Source organism: Nycticebus coucang, chromosome 9, assembly GCF_027406575.1.
Source record: "Nycticebus coucang isolate mNycCou1 chromosome 9, mNycCou1.pri, whole genome shotgun sequence".
Lineage (NCBI taxonomy): Eukaryota > Metazoa > Chordata > Mammalia > Primates > Lorisidae > Nycticebus > Nycticebus coucang.
Genome location: NC_069788.1, coordinates 19,786,200 through 19,806,813, shown reverse-complemented (window position 1 = coordinate 19,806,813; position 20,614 = coordinate 19,786,200). Strand labels below are relative to the sequence as shown.

Genomic DNA, 20,614 nt, shown 5'->3' with positions numbered 1-20,614 from the left:
TGGCAGGTTCAAACCCAGCCTGGGCCATCTAAACAACAATGACAACTGCAACCAAAAAATAGCTGGGCATTGTAGCAGGTGCCTGTAGACCTGTCCCAGCTACTTGGGAGGCTGAGGCAAGAGAATTGCTTAAGCCCAAGAGTTTGAGGTTGCTGTGAGCTGTGACGCCATAGCACTCTACTCAGGGTGACAGCTTGAGACTCTGTCTCAAACAAACAAACAAAAAAAGAAATATCTGGTATTAGTTCAATGTTGGAATAAGAAAAAGAAACTGAGCATAAGGAAATCAATACTATCTATCAGAATCAGAAATAAATCATAACCAGTGGCAATAGTCTAAAAAAGTGGAAAGAAAACATCAAATTTATTCATCAGTTTTTGAAAAAAATCATATCAAATGGGAAGAAAACTAAGGAGCAGTTATAGAATGTAGATTTGCAAAATAGTAATAGAGCAATGGTTCTCCACCTTTGGGGCACGACCCCTTTTTTAATAATAAAAATACATTGTGGCATTAGGAAGGTTGAGAATCACTGTCATAGAGGGATTGAATTCATTAGGATCCCTGTTGATTAGAATTTCTCCAGTCACAGCACACAAATCTAAATGTGATTCATTTGGTAAATATTTATTAGCCTGGTAACACAGAATGTAAAAATCATAGCATCTCAGACCTGAGTGGATATGTTCTATAAGGAAGGAGACACAATAAAATTGCATTTTAAATCAGTAGGAGTAACTCATGATTTATTTTTCCCTCATGTCAGTTTAAGGGCCCTAATTGAAATAAAAATATTGAAGAAGGGGACCATTTATTCCAATTCTTTTTAGCTGATGAATTCTTTTTAGCTGATGAATAGAGTGAGGTGCAAAGAGTCTGGGTGACCTGCTTACATCACTCAGCTGGTTGCTCCAGATCTCAGGTTTCCAAATGTGGGGCCTCTCATAGCCCAGCACAAAGTCTAACACCACCAACTTCAATTTAATCAGCTATAAAGCAATGCTAGGATCTTTTAGTTAATAAAACTATATCTGTTGTATTTTTAAGTTTGCTTAAACAGTGGTATTCATTAATTAACAGCATGCAGATGTTAAAGGAATAATAAGTAAGCTGCAGCCTGCCCTCCCCTTTACTCTGGAGAATGGAGGGTGGAAAAAAAAGGAGAGATGTTCTTTTGCTTTCTATATCTAAGAATGCTTTGAGTTAACACTTCTTTTCAATTTCACCAAATAGCACATTTGGGGTATAATCATTTCTAAGTTTGTTCCTACAAAAGCTGCTTCTCTGGAAATAAGCTTTTGTCTAGGGGCTATTTTTTAATCAGGTTATAATTAGACTTTATTTGATACACCCAGAAATTTGCAGCCCTTTGTGTGTTGCACAGGTGTTCTCATCTCTTGTTCCAACAGGGCAAGTGTTGAATAACCAAGAGAGATTTTTACATATTGGCAAAGAGTCACCTTAAGTTTTTAATTTGCAAGATGGGAAATTGTGTAATTCCCTAGTTACTGTAACATGTGGGAGAAATGGCTGTTGAAGCTTTCCATTTTGCTTTTGCTCCACTGATATGAACTAAAATTCAGAAGCTCAAAACTCAGGATCCTCAAGACTCACTTTTCTCAAAAGTGTTTATTATAATGAAGTCGTGGAGGAGAGAGGTTTAGTAGAGGCAAGAAACAGGCAACACTTTCAAGGGACTTTATAATCCACAAACAAAAAGTCCTCTGATATATGTATTTCTTAAACATTCTGTTTTTAAAGTTTATGGAAGAACCAAACTTAAAATGCAGTGGATACAGCTTCTCAGGAAAAATCAACTTCACCACAGTTAAGAAAGAAAGTGACCCTGACGGGGGCTTTAGGCAGGGTCAGTCACCGTGACGTTCCTTCAGGGAAGTTCCCTTTGGTGTTTGCTGTCAACAAGGTGCATGTTAAGCCTCCACCTGAAGAGTGACAGGGATACACTCCAACAAGCAGAATCATCAGCCGCTCACCCTGATGACAGCTTTTCTTTCTCTAGAGCTTAAAGACTTGGGGTAGAAAGAGTCTCACTTTAACAGTTTCAAGTTGATTTAATACCCAAGAACAAAAAAGATGAAATTCAAAAAATACCCTTGGCCACTTTAGAATGACAAAGAGAATTTTAAAATGTCATTTTTGAGACTGAATAATTAGGTATAATATTTGGATTTGCCCTCTAGAAAAGATAGGATGTTCTCTGGCAGGTGTTCAGTCATGGATACAAATCAGAATGGACAGTCAGATGCTGGTTTCCAAAGAGCTGTGTTAACTGTACAAGGCCACTAATGTACTACTTATGCTCTGAAGTGACTCATCAATGGCAGAGTCAGGAAAGGAAAACTGCCAGTGTATCTTTCACTTGGGACCTGTGTGTTTTCTTATTAGAACAAGGGAATTAAAAATATTACTATATTTGTCTATCTTCTGGTCCATAGAAAAAAACATAATTTAAAATATATTACTAGGTGAGCTTTTGCATGTTTGAATTATGAAATTAATTTTTTAAAGAATTTCAGAAGCAAATAGGAAGACTGATTTTTAGTAATCCCAATAATACTCTCTCCTCAGGACAATAAAGACTTAAATAGCCTTCAGGAATCATTGATAACATTTGTATGTTTTGAAACATGAACTATATATTTTTTATTTTATATGTTTATAACCCTCTTTTGAGGTTCATGTTCAGATTGAGAATTTGTAATACCAACATGGCAATGAAATTGGGATCGTGACTTGATCACAGAAGACTGAGGAACCCTGCCTGTAGATTTATCCTTTATTTTCAGTGAGGCAAGGAAGGTCTATGGAACACTCAACAGTGTGGTGTGATTTTTGGATACATTGTATCATCTTAATACAATGTGGGTACACAGGAAGGCAGGATTTGATTACAAACTATAATTATTTTCAGAAATTTTTTCTCTCCCTGTATTTCTCCTTCCTCTACTTTTTCCTTCCCCCTTTCTCCCCTTACCCCTTCCTCTCTCTGTTTTTCTCTGTCATTATTTCCAATTTTAATCTTTGTCTCACAAATGCATAAGGATAGGAATGCCAGAACTAATGGTCATTATCATAGGCAGAAGCCATGAGCTTATTGGAGTTGCCAGTTAAATTATTTTGACTGACAATTCTAAAACAATTGGTATACTTTCCAAAAATACTCTCTTGCTGGACTAAAGGTTTTCTCTAAGAAATTGCTTATTTGTCTGAGTTGACAAAATCAATGGTGCTCTCTATTTAAAAAATTTTACATTAAATGATTATACCTCTAAAAGTGTCAATCTTTTTAAGTTTAGTTGCTTTTACCAAAATAGATGAAATACAATTTTGTGTCTATATTTGCATGTACCCAATTTTATGAATGAAAATTCCTATGAGATGATTATGTGGTTCTTTACCAACTGTTGAATATTTTTTAGGATACTTAAAATATTTAAGGTTTGTTATTTGATAAAAGGACAAATAAAACAAGGATCAAGTCATTTGACTCACTGAGAAAAATAAAAACAAAACAATAGTGACAGATGCATGATATAATTTAAAGCAGTTTTTTTTTTTTTTGCAGTTTTTGGCCGGGGCTGGGTTTGAACCTACCACCTCTGGTATATGGGGCCAGTGCCCTACTCCTTGAGCCAGAGACGCCACCCAGCAGTTTTATTTTTTATTTTTTATTAGATTGCAACACAGAGAAGGGAGTGGAAGTAGCTTCCACTGTATTTATGCTGCATAGGTCAGGCTTACGTGACCTCATTAGGTTCTTCAAGCCTGGGAATGTCTACAATAAATGGATACATTTCTGTAAAATGGCCATGAGACACTTGCATGTTTAATCCTTGAGATTTTACAGTGAGATTGCTGTTAGTACCACCTTAAGTTGTAGTTTCTGTCCTGCATCCACAGACCTCCTGAAATGCTTCTGACAGCTCAGTTAGCAGGAGCTTAGAGAACTTCAGTAAGCTTAATTGTATTGGGGTGTGTGGGTGGTTTTAAAGTACTTTAAAGCCAAAAAGAAGTCGGTTTTGAATATGTCACTCCTTAGTTTCCTCTAATAATAGCAATCAGCTGGAATTATATAAAAAATTACATGTATATGATATTTTCCAAACATTTTAAGTTTAATTTGAAATCAGTTTCTCTAAATTAGTCTTACAAAATGAATGAACTAATAAGAATCTCAGGTGGTGTCTGGAAGGGAATTGTCTAGATTTATGTTTTTTATTTATTTATTTATTTATTTTTATTGTTAAATCATAGCTGTGTACATTAGTGCCATCATAGATTTATGGTTTTTAAACTTGTTTGATCATGCCTCATATATATTATTTATTAAAATTATATACATGTACTTGTATAATATGGAAATCATGAAACAAAAAATAGAAATGAAAGATTGAGGTTAAAAAAAAGAGAAGTAACATTTTCTTCCAATACCACAATGGAGTGTATAGAGCCCAATCATGAAACTGATGTATTCTTTGAAAGGTTTGTTATGCGAGAAAGAAGAGTTCCTTGGTTTAATACCATGTTGTTGTTATAAGACTTTGTTTTTTTTGTTTTTTTTTTCAATTTTTAAAATTTTTTATTTTTTATTTTTTGAGACAGAGTGTGATTCTGTCACCCTGGGTAGAATGCCATAGCATCATAGCAACCACAAACTTCTGGGCTCCAGCAATCCTCTGGCCTCAGCCTTCCAAGTAGCTGGGACTACAGGCACCCAGCTCTATTCTCAGCTATTTTTTCAATTTTTATTAGCGAGCAAGTCTTGCTCTTGCTTAGGCTGGTCTCCAACTCCTGAATTCAGGAGATCCATCCACCTCAGCCTCCCAGTGCTAGTACAGGTGTGAGCTGCTGTGCCTGACTATGAGACTTCTTCGAGACTTCTCTGAGTACTGCACATTGTGAATTTCTGAAGGAGCAGTGAAGGACGACATCAAGTTTTAAAAATAGACGGTCATCAGAAATTGCAGATCTGTGCAAAACTCATGAACTATTTCACTTCTGACTGGTATGTAACCACTTTGAACCCCTCTTTCTCTATCTGTGCAGTGGAAGTAATGACGTTCCTCGCTGGGTTATTATGCGGGTTAAACAAGAAGATGAATGTGAAGCCGTAGCCCAGGCCTGGCGTATAGGGAGCACTCGGCAGATGTGAGTTCATTTCATTGCAGACGCTGTATCATGGGTCACCTTGTTGCATTAGTGTGCTGTGGAATAGGCTTTTGGAAAGGCTCCAGAGTAGACTATTCATTAATTGATTATTTTATTAGGTTGCTTTTTCAAATTTTACTAATGCTTATTGACTTGCTCCTAAGTAATAGGCATAGTAGTAGACTCAGAGCAACAGTGTAGATGAACATTCAGAAGAAGTTTCAAATTAATTTTATTATAATTCAGCCAAAATTTGAGAGTCTCCCAGGTGTCTGGCACCATTTGCTACTTGGCAGATACGGTGACGACCAGGGCAGACGTGGTGTCTGCCTTCATGGAGCACAGGGCGATGTAAAAACAAAATAATGTGAACAGAATTCTGTTAGAGGGTGAAAAAGGTGAGCTCTGCTGGGTGAGCTGAGGTCTGCCCAGGCCAGGCTTACACCTCATTTTCAGTTGTTCTGAAATGGACTATTTTCAAGCTCAAAGGGATGAAGGGACAAAACATTAGAAAAGGCACAATGTGAGTCCATCAGTAAATATAAACAAAGAAAAACTTGAATAGCTGCTGTCTTTGTGTAGAATGGTAGACAGTTTACATCACACAGCTATTTCTAGCCACTGTTGTTTTCATTCCTAAAAATCAATAAATTCCATTGCCTCCTCTTAAAATGTGAACTTCACAGTTTTTCATGTGGCATAAATTTACTCAGACTCTGATCAATTTTTTGTTTCTGTGAGGAATTTTTTTTTTTAATGTACAACAAATGTGTTTGTGCTGTGCAGTGCTTGGTAGCTGGCAGGTGCATCACATTAACATTTAAACCAACCAAGCATAACCTGATAGGTGTAGTAGGATCTGCCAGTATACATTTAATACCAAAAAAAAATATATATATATAAAAAAATAAAATAAAATAGAAAAGAAATAATAATAATAAAAAAAGACTCTTTGTGAAAAAGCCTGGAGTGACAGACCTACAAGGTTAAATTCTTTCATGAGCTTCAGGATAAACTACAGAGGTTGACACTTCCCTACATGGTCTACAAAATCAGTTCATCCAAAGTACATGCAGGAGAGACCATTCTGCTTTTGTGCACGGTCTATCCATTTTAAAGGCATTTTTAATAAGCAGGAAATGCTTGTATTGAAAAGGAGAATTGTGTGAAGTTGCTAAATAATGACCAAGTGCTGGAGAAAACAAACAAAAAGGTAGAATAATTTGGCCTTGAGAGTTTAGTGCTTTGACAAACACAGTTTGAAATGAGTCATTTTTGTTCTCTGTTTAAAAGCAGGCTATTGAGATGTAAAACTCCACAGACTAATTTGACTTTTTATTTAGTATGATTGGAAATTGCTTTATGGGGTTAGTTTCAAGATAAGAGGTAACACTTCATAAAAGAGATCTAAAATTTGCTTTTTTATTATCTTATCTTTTTTTTTTTTTTAACAGTTTTATTTATTTATTTATTGCAGTTTTTTGGCCAGGGCTGGGTTTGAACACGCCACCTCCGGCATATGGGGCCAGCGCCCTACTCCTTTGAGCTGCAGGCGTGGCCCCAAAATTTGCTTTTTTATTATCTTGATAATTTAGAAGAATATAGTTTTTCATATAGCTGCTTCCCATGATATTTTCTTTTGTATTGAGATAATACTTATACTACACTTTCATTAGGTTAAAAAAAGTATTTTATAAATCTACAGCGTATTAAATCTATTAGTCTGAAATAAGGTAAATAACACAGGAATTCCTGTCTTTTCTTTCTCTTTGAGGAAGAGTCTAGGGTTTGTGAACAAAATCAGAACTATTTCAGAAAAAGCAAAGTGTGGTTGCTCATACTTGTAATCTTAGCACTTTAGGAAGCTGAGGCAGGAAACTGCTTGAGACTAGGAGTTCAAGACTATCCTGGGCAAAAAGGACAGACTCAATCTCCATCCCCTGCCCCACACACTATTTCCTTGCAGAGTGGTATGCTCCAGTGAGGCAGAAGGGTCACTTGACCCCAAGAGTTCAGGGTTACAGTGAACTATGAAGGGGCCACCGCATTCTAGCTTGGGTTACAGAGTACCACTCTAACTCTAGAAGGGGGAAAAAAGGGGGGAAAACTACTTAATAAAACATTACCAGGATATACAGTTCAGGGACTTAATTTAGTCCTTGGTTTTGTCAATTAGGGTTAGGTTTAGTGGCATACAACAGTTAGAAAGAAAAAACAAAACCCTAGAGGTTAAGCACAATAATTTTTTTTCTCTATCATTAGCAGAAAGTGTGATAGTGAGCATTCCAGGCTCGTATGGTGGTTTCATAGTTACCAGGAATTTAAGCTTCTTTTATCTTTCGCTTTACCATCCTAGCATCCTTCCATTTTCAAGGTCACCTCATGATATTAAGATGACTTCTGGGATTCAAGTCGTCTCACCTACATTCTAGGCTTCAGAAATAGGGAAAGTTGGGAGTACATGCCTCTTTTACAGAAGTTTTCCAGAGGTCATTATAATATGCTAACACTTTTGCTTACTTTTGGTTGTCCTCAATTTAGATCTATGGTTATACTCTGCCTTAAGTGAGGCTGAAAAATTATAGTTGGGTACATTATCATTCCAAAGAAAATCAGGGGTGTATTAATATAAAAGGACAGAATATATTGACTAGACAACTTGCAGACTCTGCTAGAACTTATATAATAACTTATTTAAAATTTTTATGTATATGTGTGTATATGTACACATGTGTAGATATACACACACACACACACATATTGTCATTATATATATCATTTTATACAGTAGAACCTCCATAGTTGACCACCTCCCTACATTGACCACCTCCTTAAGTTGACCTAATTTTCATAGTTGGACATGTAACACAGATACTTATCAGTAAATAGGCCTAGTTCCTTAGGTTGAGCCCTATATATTGTTCTGTATAAATGTGTAACCAAATTGAACACTGATCATTGGTAGGAACCACAATGTATTTAGAGAAAGACTATAACATTACATATAGACACATGAATAATTTTTAAATAATGGAAGCTTTTGATCAGAAATTATTTCCCAGCTGTGGTCAACTGTTTCTGGTTTGTGAGGAAGTATGTACAGAAATTAGGGCCCACAGGTCTACCGATTAGGAATAACCATACTCAAGTAACTACCTTGAAGAGTGTCATCTGTATTGGACCTGATATGGATAACAATATCCTAGACTTCAAGACATTGCTGTTTGGCAGGACCAGGCCTGGGATGATTGCCTAGAAGTAACTATCCAGTATGAGGGAGGGTGAATGAAAACATTTCTGCGGTCTACTTTCCCCCTGAGTGCAGTCTGACGCCCCCATCCCTGCATCTAACTTAAGGAGGGCCCAGGGAACTATGAGAAGGGGGAAACATACCTTGGGTTTGATGCCCAAGAGATTAAAGAGATTGAAGAGGCTAGAGTAAGAAAATATTCTCAACATTGGGAATATTGAGACTGGCCCCACCCTTACTGTACCAGGACCTCAGTGTAGTGGCAGTCACCCCACATCTAAGAATTTTGCCAGGGTCTTGAGAGTCACCCCACAAAGCCAAAGAGCAATTCAATGAAATTCAAAAGAAATCTCAAAATCAATACAAAGAACTCAGAAAATCAATTCAGGATGTGATTGAGAAATTTACCAAGGAGATAGATATCTTAATTAAAATAAAAACAAAACAAAATATAAATTCTGGAACTGAAAAATTTATTGATGGAAATACAAACCACATTTAAAAGACACATTCAAAACACTAGACTAGACCAAGCAGAAGAAAACATGAATATAGGCCATTTGAAATGATCCAGACAAAAATAAAGACAAAAAAAGAATAAAAAATAAAGAACAAAGACTTTGATATGTTTGAGGCAACATGAAATGACCAAACTTATGAATTATCAGTATTGCTGAGGGTGAAGAGGGAGTCTTCGAAAGCCTATTGAGTAAAATAGTAGATGAAAACTTCTCAAATCTAGCAAGAGATTTAGATATTGTTATAGAGGGCTTGGTGATCATTAGGCAAATACAATGTAAAGAGGTCTTCACCATGGCTTATTGTAATCAGACTATCTAAAGTAAAAGTGAAAGAAAAATTTCTTAAATGAGCAAGAGAAAAGCTTCTAGTCGCCTATCAAAGAAACCCCATTAGACTAACAGCAGACCTGTCAGCAGAAACCTTATAGGCCAGAAGAGGATGGGATGGTGCATTTAAAGTGCTGAAAGACAAAAAAACTGTTGAAAAGTATCAATACACAGAGATTTTAACCTTCATAAATGAAGGATAAATAAAGTCTTTCCTAGACAAGCAAATACTGAAGGAATTTATCACCACTAGACTGACTCCACATGAAATGGTCAAAGTAGTTTTAAACTTGGAAGTGAAAGGATGATATTCACTAACACGAAACCACATAAAGTATAAACTCACTGGTAAAGAAATCACACAAAGGAGGAAAAGAAAAGAATCAAATGGCACCACTACAGAATTCCACTAAATCACAAAGACAGAAAAAGAAAGAAACAAAGAACTTATAAAACAACTAGAAAACAGTTAACAATATTATAGCAACAAACATCATATATCGATATAAACCTTGAATGTAAATGGATTAATTGCTCTGCTTAAAATATATGGATTGACTGAATAGATTTAAAAAAAAAATCCCTCTCTCTGTTGTCTAAAGAAAGAAATTTTACTTGTAAAGGCACATATAGCCTGAAAGTAAAGAGATAGGAAAAGGTATTCCACAAAAGTGAAATAAAACTGACTTTAAGTCAAAAACAGTAAAAAAAAAACAAAAACCCCAAACAAAATACAAAGATGGTCAATATACAGTAGAACCTCTGTAAGTTGACCACGCAAGGGATTGTAACAAAATGGTCAACATATGGAGGTGGTCAACATAAGGAACTAGGCCTGCTGAATTGATATGTATATGTGGTAAATGCCCAGTCTATGAAAATTAGGTCAACTTAAGGATGTGCTCAGTGTAGGAAGGTAGTCAACTATGAAGGTATTACTATGTAATGATAACGGACTGATTCAGCAAGAGGATATAACTTTACAAATGAATATGCACCCCAAACTGGGGCATTCAATTTCATAAAACAAACATAGCTAGAGCTAAGGAAAGATGGACAACAGTACATTGATAGGGATGTCAACACCCCACTCACAGCATTAGATGGATCCTAGTTGTAGAAAATCTACAAAGAAGTATTGGACAGAAAACAATATAAGCCTAACAAATATTTACAGAAAGTTCTACCCAATGACTGCAGAATATACATTCTTTTTATTAGTATATGGAATGTTCTCCAAGAAGGACCATAGGTTAGGCTACAAAACAAATGTCAGCAAATTTTATAACATTGAAATCATATTGAGTATGTTCTCGAATCACAGTGGAATAAAATTAGAAATCAATACCAAGAGGATTTTAGAAACTATACAAATACACAGAAATTAAACAACATACACTCCCGAATTATTGTTGGGTCAACAAAAGAAATTAAGATAGACTTTTTCAAAGAACTGGAAATGAAAATACAACATGCTAAAACCTCTGCGATACAACAAATGCAGTAAGTAGAAGCCATTTTATAGCATGAATGGCCTAAGTAAATGGCCTAAGTAGAACAATAAGAACAAACCAAGGCCCAAGTTAGCAGAGAAAAAGAAATAGCAATGACCAGAGCAGACTCAATGAAATAGAGACCCAAAAACAAAACAACAGAGGGTCAATGAAACAAAATGTTGGGGTCCTCAAACTTTTTAAACAGGGGAACAGTTAACTGTCCCTCAGACCGTTGGAGGGCTGGACTTTAGTTTAAAAAAACAACTATGAACAAATTCCTATGCACACTGCACATATCTTATTTTGAAGTAAAAAACCAAAACGGGAACAAATACAATCACACCGATGCATGTGGCCCATGGGCCGCAGTTTGAGGACCCCTGTTCTAAATGATAAACAAACGTGATACATTTCTAGCTAAATTAACCAAGAAAAGAAGAGCAGAGATGCAAATAAACAAAATCAAAAGTGAAAAAGAAGACATTGCAACTTATGCCACAGAAATACAAAAGATTCTCATAGATTACTATGAACAACCATACACTCACAAACTAGAGGAAATGGACACATTCCTGGAAACTTATAACCTCCCGAGATTGAGTCAGGAAAAAATAGAAAACATGATTATTTCAATAATGAGCAGTGACACCGAATCAGTAATAATAATAAAAAATAACTCCTAACAATGAAAAGCCCAGGGTACAATAGATTCACAGCCAAATTCTATCAAACATATAAAGAAGAACCAATAGGAAGCCTCCTGAAACCATTCCAAAAAATTGAAGAGGAGGGGTGGGTGGCATCTGTGCCTCAAAGGAGTAGGGCGCCGGCCCCATATGCTGGAGGTGGCGGGTTCAAACCCAGCCCCAGCCAAAAACTGCAAAAAAAAAAAAAAAAAAAAAAAATTGAAGAGGGGAAAATTCTCCATAACTCATTCTACAAGGCTAGAAACACTCTGATACCAAAACCAGACAAGGACACGAAAGAAAGAAAACTACAGAATGATATCCCTGATGAATAAAGATGCAAACATCCTTAAGAGAATACCAGCAAATGGAATCCAGGGGCACATCAAAAATATAATACACCACGATCATGCGGGTTTTTTTTTTTTTTTTAACCAGGGGCGCAAGGATAGTTCAACATATGCAAATAGATAAATGTAATACAACACATAGAATTAAGGCCAAAAAGCATATGATCAAATCAATAGATGAAGGAAAAGCATTTGATAAAATTTGGGATCCCTTCATGATAAAAACTCTCAACAACCTAGGCATGGAAGGAATGTAAAGGTCATATATGACAACCCTACAGCCAACATCATACTGAGTAGGAAAAGTGGAAAACTGGGACAGGACAAGGATTCCCACTTTCACCACCCCTATTTAACATAGTACTGGAAGTTCTAGACAGAGGAGTCAGGTAAGAGAAAAAAAGTCACCCAAATTAGAAAAGGAGAAGTGAAATTATCCTTGTTTGCTGATAACACGATCTTATATCTAGAAAACCCTAAGGACTCCACCAAAATAATCTTATATTTGATAAATCAATGCAGTAAATTTGCAAGATACTAAATCAATATAAAAATGTAGCAGCTCTAGATATCAGTAATGTGGCCAAGAATGAAATAAAGAAGGCAATCTTATTCACAACAGCTATGAAAAAGAATAAAATACCTAGGAGTATATTTAACCAAGGAAATGAAAAGTCTTCACAGGAAAAACTATAAGACACTGATGAAAGAAATTGTAGATGACATTAACAGATGGAAAAACATCCCAGACTCATGGAACAGAAGAATTAATATCATTAAAATGAGTTGCCCAATGTGATCTACAGATGCAATGTAATTCTTACCAAAATATCAATGTTATTTTTCACAAAATTATAAGATAAAATTCTAATGTTCATATGGAAATGAAAAAGAGCTCCAATAGCCCAAACAATCCTAAATAAAAAGAACAAAGCTGGAGCATCATATTACCTGATTTCAAATTTTATTACAATGCTATTATAACAAAAAAATACAGTACTGATATAAAAAGAGGCACATGAATCAATGGAACAGAATAGAGAACTCAGAAATAAATCCCCATATTTATAACTGACTGATCCGTGACAAAGCTGACCAGTATAAACAATGGGGAAAGGGCACTTTATTCAATAAGTGATGCTAGGAAAATTGGATAGCCATGTGCAGAAGAATGAAACGAGAATCCTACTTCTCACCAACTGCAAAAAATCAAGTCAAGATGGATTAAAGATTTAAACAGAAGAAGCAAAAGTACAATAACACTAGGAAAATCTAGGGAAACCACTTCTGTTTAGGTAAATAATGTATGATTAGGACCTCAAGAGTACAGGCAATGAAACCAAAAATAGACAAATGGGACTCAGTTAAAAAGCTGCTGTACAGCAAGAGAAAAAGTCAGCAGAGTGAAAACAAGCTGGGGAATGGGGGGAAATATTTTCAACTTTCCATCTGACAGGGGACTGTTATACAGAATGCATGTATATAAGGAACTCAAACATAAAAAAGAACGAGAATATTCCGTTAAAAAGTAGGCAAAAGACAGGAATAGATATTTTTCGAAAGAGGACGTACAAATGAACAACAGAAATATGAAAAAATGCTTAATATCAAGACCATCAGAGAAATGCCGATTAAAATCACAATGAGATACCATCTTACACCAGTGAGAATGGCTACTATGAAAAAGACAGAAAAATATCAGATATTGACAAGGCTGCTGAGAAAAAGGAACTCTTACACATTGTTGATGGGAATGAAATTCTTACAACCTGTGTGGAAAACAGTGTGGTGATTTCTCAGAGAACTTAAAATAGAACTGCCATGTGATCCAGCGATACCCATTCCTGGGTATCTACTCAAAGGGAAATCAATCCATATCTCACAAAGATACTTGTGCCAATATATCATAGCACCAGGCACAGTGTCAAAGGTGTGGAATCCACCAAAGTGTCCACTGGTAATGACTGGATAAAGAAATGTACACAATATGTCTTCTGCAGCAATGTGGATGGGACTGGGGGTTGTTATCTTATGTGAATAAAACTCAGAAAGTCACACGTTCTCACACGTAAGTAGGTACTAAAATGGGTACACAGGGACATAGAGAGTGAGACGATTGACTAGGGAGATTAGGAAGTGTGAGAGGGTGGGGGGGTGGATGAGGAGAAATTACTTAATGGGTACCATGTGTTAAAAAAATTACACATAGCTCATAAATTTATACAAATAAAAACATCTCCCATGCACTTATAGTATCTTAAGACTCAGCATATATAAACACAAAGTCCTGGTGATAACTGTTGGAATGATAACCATACCTTGGTTCTCCTGGGATTGCTACTTGTGCTGATGGAAGAAAGGTACTAAACCCGGGTGCTATGGCTCACACTTGAAACCCCAGCACTCTGGGAGCCTGAGCCAGAGCGAGATCCCAGCCTCTAAAAATAGCCAGGCGTTGTGGTGGGCACCTGTAGTCTCAGCTACTTGGGAGGCTCAGGCAAGGGAATCGCTTCGGGCTAAGAGTATGAGGTTGCTGTGAGCTCTGACACCACAGCACTCTACCAAGGGTGACATAGTGAGACTCTGTCTCAAAAAAAAAAAAAAAAAAGAAAAAGAAAGGTGCTAATTCAATACATCAATATGTTTGATAGCAGGTGTTTATGCTGTTTTTCAAAAACATTTCAGCATGCGTTGAAATAAATATTGAAGTGCTGTGGGTTTACATAGCTCAACCTCTTTTCCCTACAAACGTTGAAATAGGGGCAAAGAAAGTAAATGGCAGAAGATTTTCACCTTCCCATTGAATAAAAGGAAATTTTTCTCAGATTTTTTCTTAGGGAAGAAAAAATCCAGACCCTCTTAAGATGCCTTTAGCCCGAGCAGGGAGAATCACTTTCCTGTGTATATTCCTGTGTGCACAGCCGCCCATCTCCTTGCTCACCTCTGGGATTGGGCTTGATCTTTTAGCATTTTCATTGTAACCAAGAACTGGAAAATACACATTTAAACATGGTGGGAAACGAGGAATACTGATCTGTGTGGAACAGCAGGACACTCAAACAGCTGGTGAGCAGGAGAGAGGAAGCTGGATTATATCAGAGTGGATGCTATCAAAAGAGTTATGAGCTTAATATGACAGAAAATTGTATGCACTTGAAATACGACATTACAAAATGTCAGCCTGACATTAAGCTGCTTTATAGAGGTATCTTGTCCTTAAGTAGCCTGGTGATTATCTGTGTCCCTGGAGCACTGCTTTTCTCCCTGATTTTGTAATACCCTGGCTTGTCTTTAATCACCGCAAAGAGTGCCACCAGCTTCAAACAATTTTTAAAAGAAAATTAATTTTGATTTTCATTGACAGCCTAGAGAGATTTTTTTTAAGGGCGGGATGGAGAGCTGGCCTTCTTTCCCACTATGACAAAAGGGAGGAGTTCCCCATGAAAGTATGAAAATTACTTTAACCATTCTTAAAAAATAAAAGCATTTTCTATGTACCTGGGATGTTTTAAAGCACTTTACATGCATTACCTCATTTAATTCTTACGAAATCTATGAGGGAGGTTCTATTACTAGATTCACTGAAGTCTGGAAAGATCAAGGGACTTGTCCAAGGTCACTATTTAGTCAATATAGGGACGGGGCTTTCACCCAGGCTGATAGGTTCCAGCGCTCACGCTCTCAGTCAGTAAGTTTTCCTCAAAGGCTGTGTTCCATGGACAGACCTCAGGTGGGAGGATAAAGCAAATGAAGTAAGAAATATTTATAGAAGAATTAAGAATATATGTATAAATACATTATTATACATGCATATAAGATAAATATAGAAAAAGGGACAGGGAAAAGCACTCCCTTCCCCGCTTTGTCTTTAGAAAAGTGTAGTTAAGAAACCACTGAGAGTTCATTCTTGGGCAAGGACAGGCAACAGGAAGTATAAAAGTGGACCATGAAGCACTTTGCAAAGGAAGGTAACTGCAAACTTCCCTTTCAGCGTTTGTCTCAGCTCCAGTCTGTCACTCTTGCCATGATTACCTCTGAATGAATTCCCCAGTGAAAATACCAACATGGTAGAAAATGTCATGATTAATTTTCCTATCATTCCCCCAAAGAATATATTAGGATGGTAAATATGGATATAATTTGAAAGAAAAGTGCCTGTTCTACCATGTAGTTGTCATTGGGCAACAACTAGACTTATTGTTTTGCTCTATGCTTTTCCCTGTTAAATAAATGCGTATTCAGCATGTTCTGGACAATTTCCTAGAGGTCACAGTAGCAACAGCAAATGGTCCAATAGATGATTGGGGGGGCATCACCTCATACTAGCTGGTGAATCCATGAAAGCACTGATGGAAAAAAACGGCTCCAAGAGGGAGCTGACACTGACTGGGCATTTTTGTGATTGTTACGAGAATACATAAACATATTAATGTGTTCAGCTCTTTGTCCATGACCTCTACCTTGTCTGACACTGTCACCTAAGACATCTGCTGAAGCCTATAAATCTTGTATGGCAATCTCGAAATATGGGAGAAATTAATGTCCTGTGGAGAAACTCTCAGTGAAAAAGAACCATGAGTCAATAGCCCTGGAGCAGCCAATTTTGAGACTTTCAAGATCCCAGTGAAATTAAGCGCAGCCCACGGTGACGATCAGCTCCATACAGCATATGTGCCTTGGTGCTGACTTTCTCTCCATCCTCACTTATTTTATTCTTGCTAGGTCTTCACTCCTATTTCCTGAGATCATTTCCAAAATAAACTATCTGAATGCAATTTTCATTCAGATTTTGCTTTTGTGGGGAACCCAGGCTGACAATGGCAGAGCATGGAAGGAGCAATATACATGTATGTGCTGAAAGAGGATGAGGGGTCCGGTGCGGGGGCTCACGCCTGTAATCTCAGTGCTCTGGGAGGCTGAAGTGGGGGATTGCCTGAGCTCAGGAGTTCAAAACCAGCCTGAGCAAAAGCGAGACCTTGTCTCTAAAAAATTAGCCTAGCATCGTGGTGGGCACCTGTAGTCCTAGCTACCAGGGAAGCTGAGGCAAGAGAATCACTTTGAACCCAAGAGTTTGAGGTTGCTGTGAGCTATGACGCCACAACACTCTACAATGGAGACTCTGTCTCAAAAAAAGAAAGAAAGAAAGAAAGAAAGAAAGATGTTCAGGGGTGTTTTTCAGGGAATGGTACTGACATTAGTATGGAATTCTCTCCTCTATCAGATCTCTAAATCCTGGAATCCTGGTGGGTTTCTCTAGGATTTATCTGCTTTTCTTTATCTATTTCTTTATCTATGCTTTCTCTTCTTTATCTACACTCATATTTATCAACATTTTTCCCTTAGGCAATCTAAAGTTCTATGGTTTTAACCACTTTCTCCATTTTGGTAACTCCCCTAATTATACCTTTATTTGTGATCTCTTCTCAGAGCACCAGCACCATATATCCAATTCTTTACACATCGTCTCTATTTGGATGTCTAACAGGCATCTTTTTCTTCATCTGTATAAAATTAAACTCTTGTTTACCTACCAAAACTCCCTTATAAAACAGCCTGCTATGCCCCTATTCTTCCTCATGGCACTGCCATCTACTTTATAATTCAAACAAATAAAATGAAGAAACTGAAATGTTCTTGGTTCTACCCTTTTTATGATCTTCTCAGAATGTTCTGTCAATTATATCTCCAAAATAGATTTTACTTCATCCACTTATTTCCATCTCAGCTGCCATTTCCCTTCATCGTAGGCATAATTACCTTTCATGAGGGGGACTACAATAGCCTTCTAAAATCTGTTTGTATTACTGCAGGCAGACTAGTTTAAATAAATACATATAACTACCCCATTCCCCTGTTTAAAACCTTTCAATCTTTTCCTAAGGGATCTAGAAATCAAAGTTTAAAATCTTCCCATATTCCCAAGGCCCTGTCTGATATAGGTCCGCTAATGTGTGATAGGATTTTCTATCTTGCTAACTATTGGTATAGATCCAATGTTTCTGTGCCCTTCAAATTCATACGGTGAAAATTAACTCTCAGTGTAATGGCATTTGGAAGTGGGGCTTCTGGGAGGGGATTAGATCCTAGGGCAGAGCATTCACAACTGAGATTTGTGTCCTTATTAAAGAGACTCCAGGGATCTAGCTAGTTGCTCCCATCATGGAAGGACACAGCAAAACTACTATCTATGAACTTGGGAGTCAGCCCCTCAGCAGAGCCCAGTTTGCTGGCATCTTGATCTTGGACTTTCCAGCCTCCAGAACTGTTAGAAACACACTTCTGCTTACCTGGTCTATTGAATTCCATTATAGCAGCTGGCCTAGACTAAGAGTAGCACTTTTCATTACTCAAAAAGCCTAGATTCTATCTTTCCTCAGCTTCTTCTATTTCCTAAAACTTCTGTCTGGCTAGTTCTTTTTTCCTGCTTTTCATATGGCATGCTCCTTATTCCTTGACCTCAGCACAAATATCTCCTCCCGTGAGAGCTGTTCTTGTCTTGACTACCTGTCTAAAATCATGCCCTCTGTTCTAGTTACTGCGCATTACTCCTTATTCATTTCCTTCACGACTCTTCTCAGAAACTTTGTACTGTGTTCTCAGCCATTTTTCTTTTCTTTTCATTCTCTTAATTAAAACCCAAGCTCTGTGAGGGCAGAAGCCTTATTTTTCTTGACAAGCTTTACATTTCTAATACCTTTAACTGGATCTGGCAAATTTTTGGAACATATGAATGGAAGGCTAATTATTTTGAAAAATTCCTCTGGATGATGCATGCAGGAATTATTATTTTTTTATTTATACTGAGGAAAGGAGCCTAATAAACTTGGTTTAATTTTTCGTGTCTCAATAATACATATCTTTTTGTCTTTGGAACCCTAATGAGACCAAGAGATGGGAGTAAACCTCATTATTTTGTGAATACATAAAGGCATTCTTGTAAATCTTTGTTTCTTATTTCAGAAGGTCAGCCTTATTTTCAAGTAGGAAGAAAACTGATGATTCATCCCTTAGTAATTAAATTTATTGCAACCATTTGCATTTTTAAGAGCTTTTATCTAAATAGAATGATTTTCTTTAGAAGCATGAGGTTTTTACACATATGGAGAAGACTCCAATTCCATCCAAAGTCTATATATATTTTTTCTTTTGTAAAAATGACTTGTATAACTTCTTCTAATATACACAGAATAAAATTCTTAGTACATGTTAACATTTTCTGTCTTAACCCTTCCTCTCACTAGGTATCCGCCAAACCATTGTCTCAATTCCCTTAAAGGATATATATACCAAAAAATTTGATACCTTTTTGTATAGATTCTTCTTTCACTTAGTTTCAGTTTTCATACCTGTCACATCAGAGTGTAGTGACTAGCTTTTTAATAATTAGTCACAAGCAACATCTGTTTCTTTTGTTTTGTGTGCTTGGGGTATTGGGCTCTGTGTTCACTTTGGTAACTTCATTCTAAAATTTGGTACCACTATCACTAGTGCTAAAGGAGGAAATTTTGTTTTTTATTTTTATGGTGGAAATAAAGATAAGACAATTCTAGTTCTATATTTATTAAATATCAGTAATGATAAATTTTTATTATTTCTGAAAATATTTACAATTTATTTCTGCATATTAAAGCTAACATTAAATAATTAGGCAATTTACTTTTTAAAGTCATCTACTACAAAACCTTATAGCTTTTCGTAATTTATATTTTCCACCTACTGAATTTCCTAAAGTGAGGCACATGGCTATTATTTGTGACTTAGTTTCTTGATATGTAATAAGTTTGTTATGGGTTTTGTTATCTTTAAATGTAAAACAACTAGACACAGGTTTGTTAATATCATACTCGTAGTTTGCCAAAGTGACACAGATAATTTGATTTTATATATTGCTTTTGATTTTCCTTTTTAATCTCTTATTATTAGATTGATGCTGAGATTTCATAATAGAGAAATTTTCTGTAATCTAGCCTGAGAGAAAACTCATTACCCTTTTTTTTTTTTGCCATTACTTGATGGGTATAAGAAATACCTGTGTAGTGATCGCTCATTAATGAGTCTTGTCTCAACTGACTTGAAAAGAACCGAGATAAATATTTGACATGTTGATTAAGTGAAGTGCCATCCTTGGCTCCTCTGAATGACTTCTATCCTCTTCACCTCTTTTTCTTGTGCTCTGTGTGGAATGAGAGGCTCTTACCATCAGTGCAGAGGGGTCCAGTCCTCCCGTATGGGCAGAGGCAGACGATCTCTGTTCCGGATTTTGGAACACAGGTGCCACCGTAACCGCATGGGTTGTTTTCACAACTTGCAAACTGGCATAACTTGCCTGAGTACAGTCTTGGACACTCACAGAACCAGTTTTCACTATCACTAGGAAGGGAAATCAATGAATAAAACCTGTTAGGAAACAACCAATATTTTACACACACACACACACATGCATGCACATACATATATAAATAAAATTAAAATTGCATCTTGTCTAGTAAATGGAGTTTTCCTTCTTCCTTTCTTTGAATATTTTCTTCTTCCTTTGAATATTTTTAGCTGTGTACATTGAAAGCAGATTAACAGCTTTATAGATTGTCTGGAACTGTGAGTTCTATTTTAAGCCATCAATTTTTTATTTTTGATTTATCTTATCTTTTATTGCACACTGGGTGCCTTTTCAGGGTTTCATTAAATATGTGTGTTGCTGCCTCAAAAAAGTGCATCAACTGTCTATTAGAAAAAACATCTTAGGCTCGGCGCTCAGAGGAGAATTTTAAGCTTGTGATAAGCTCCCTACGCTGAGGACAAAGTCCTTCAAGAGCA

General features: G+C 36.5%; 1 protein-coding gene across 1 annotated transcript in view; it reads right to left on the bottom strand.

The window, feature by feature from the left end:
* The window catches only part of EYS (eyes shut homolog), a 1,685,250-nt gene that overhangs the window by 97,461 nt on the left and 1,567,175 nt on the right, over window positions 1-20,614 (bottom strand). The window contains 1 exon segment of the mRNA XM_053601630.1: window positions 19,998-20,170. Coding sequence (XP_053457605.1) covers window positions 19,998-20,170 — 173 coding nt within the window.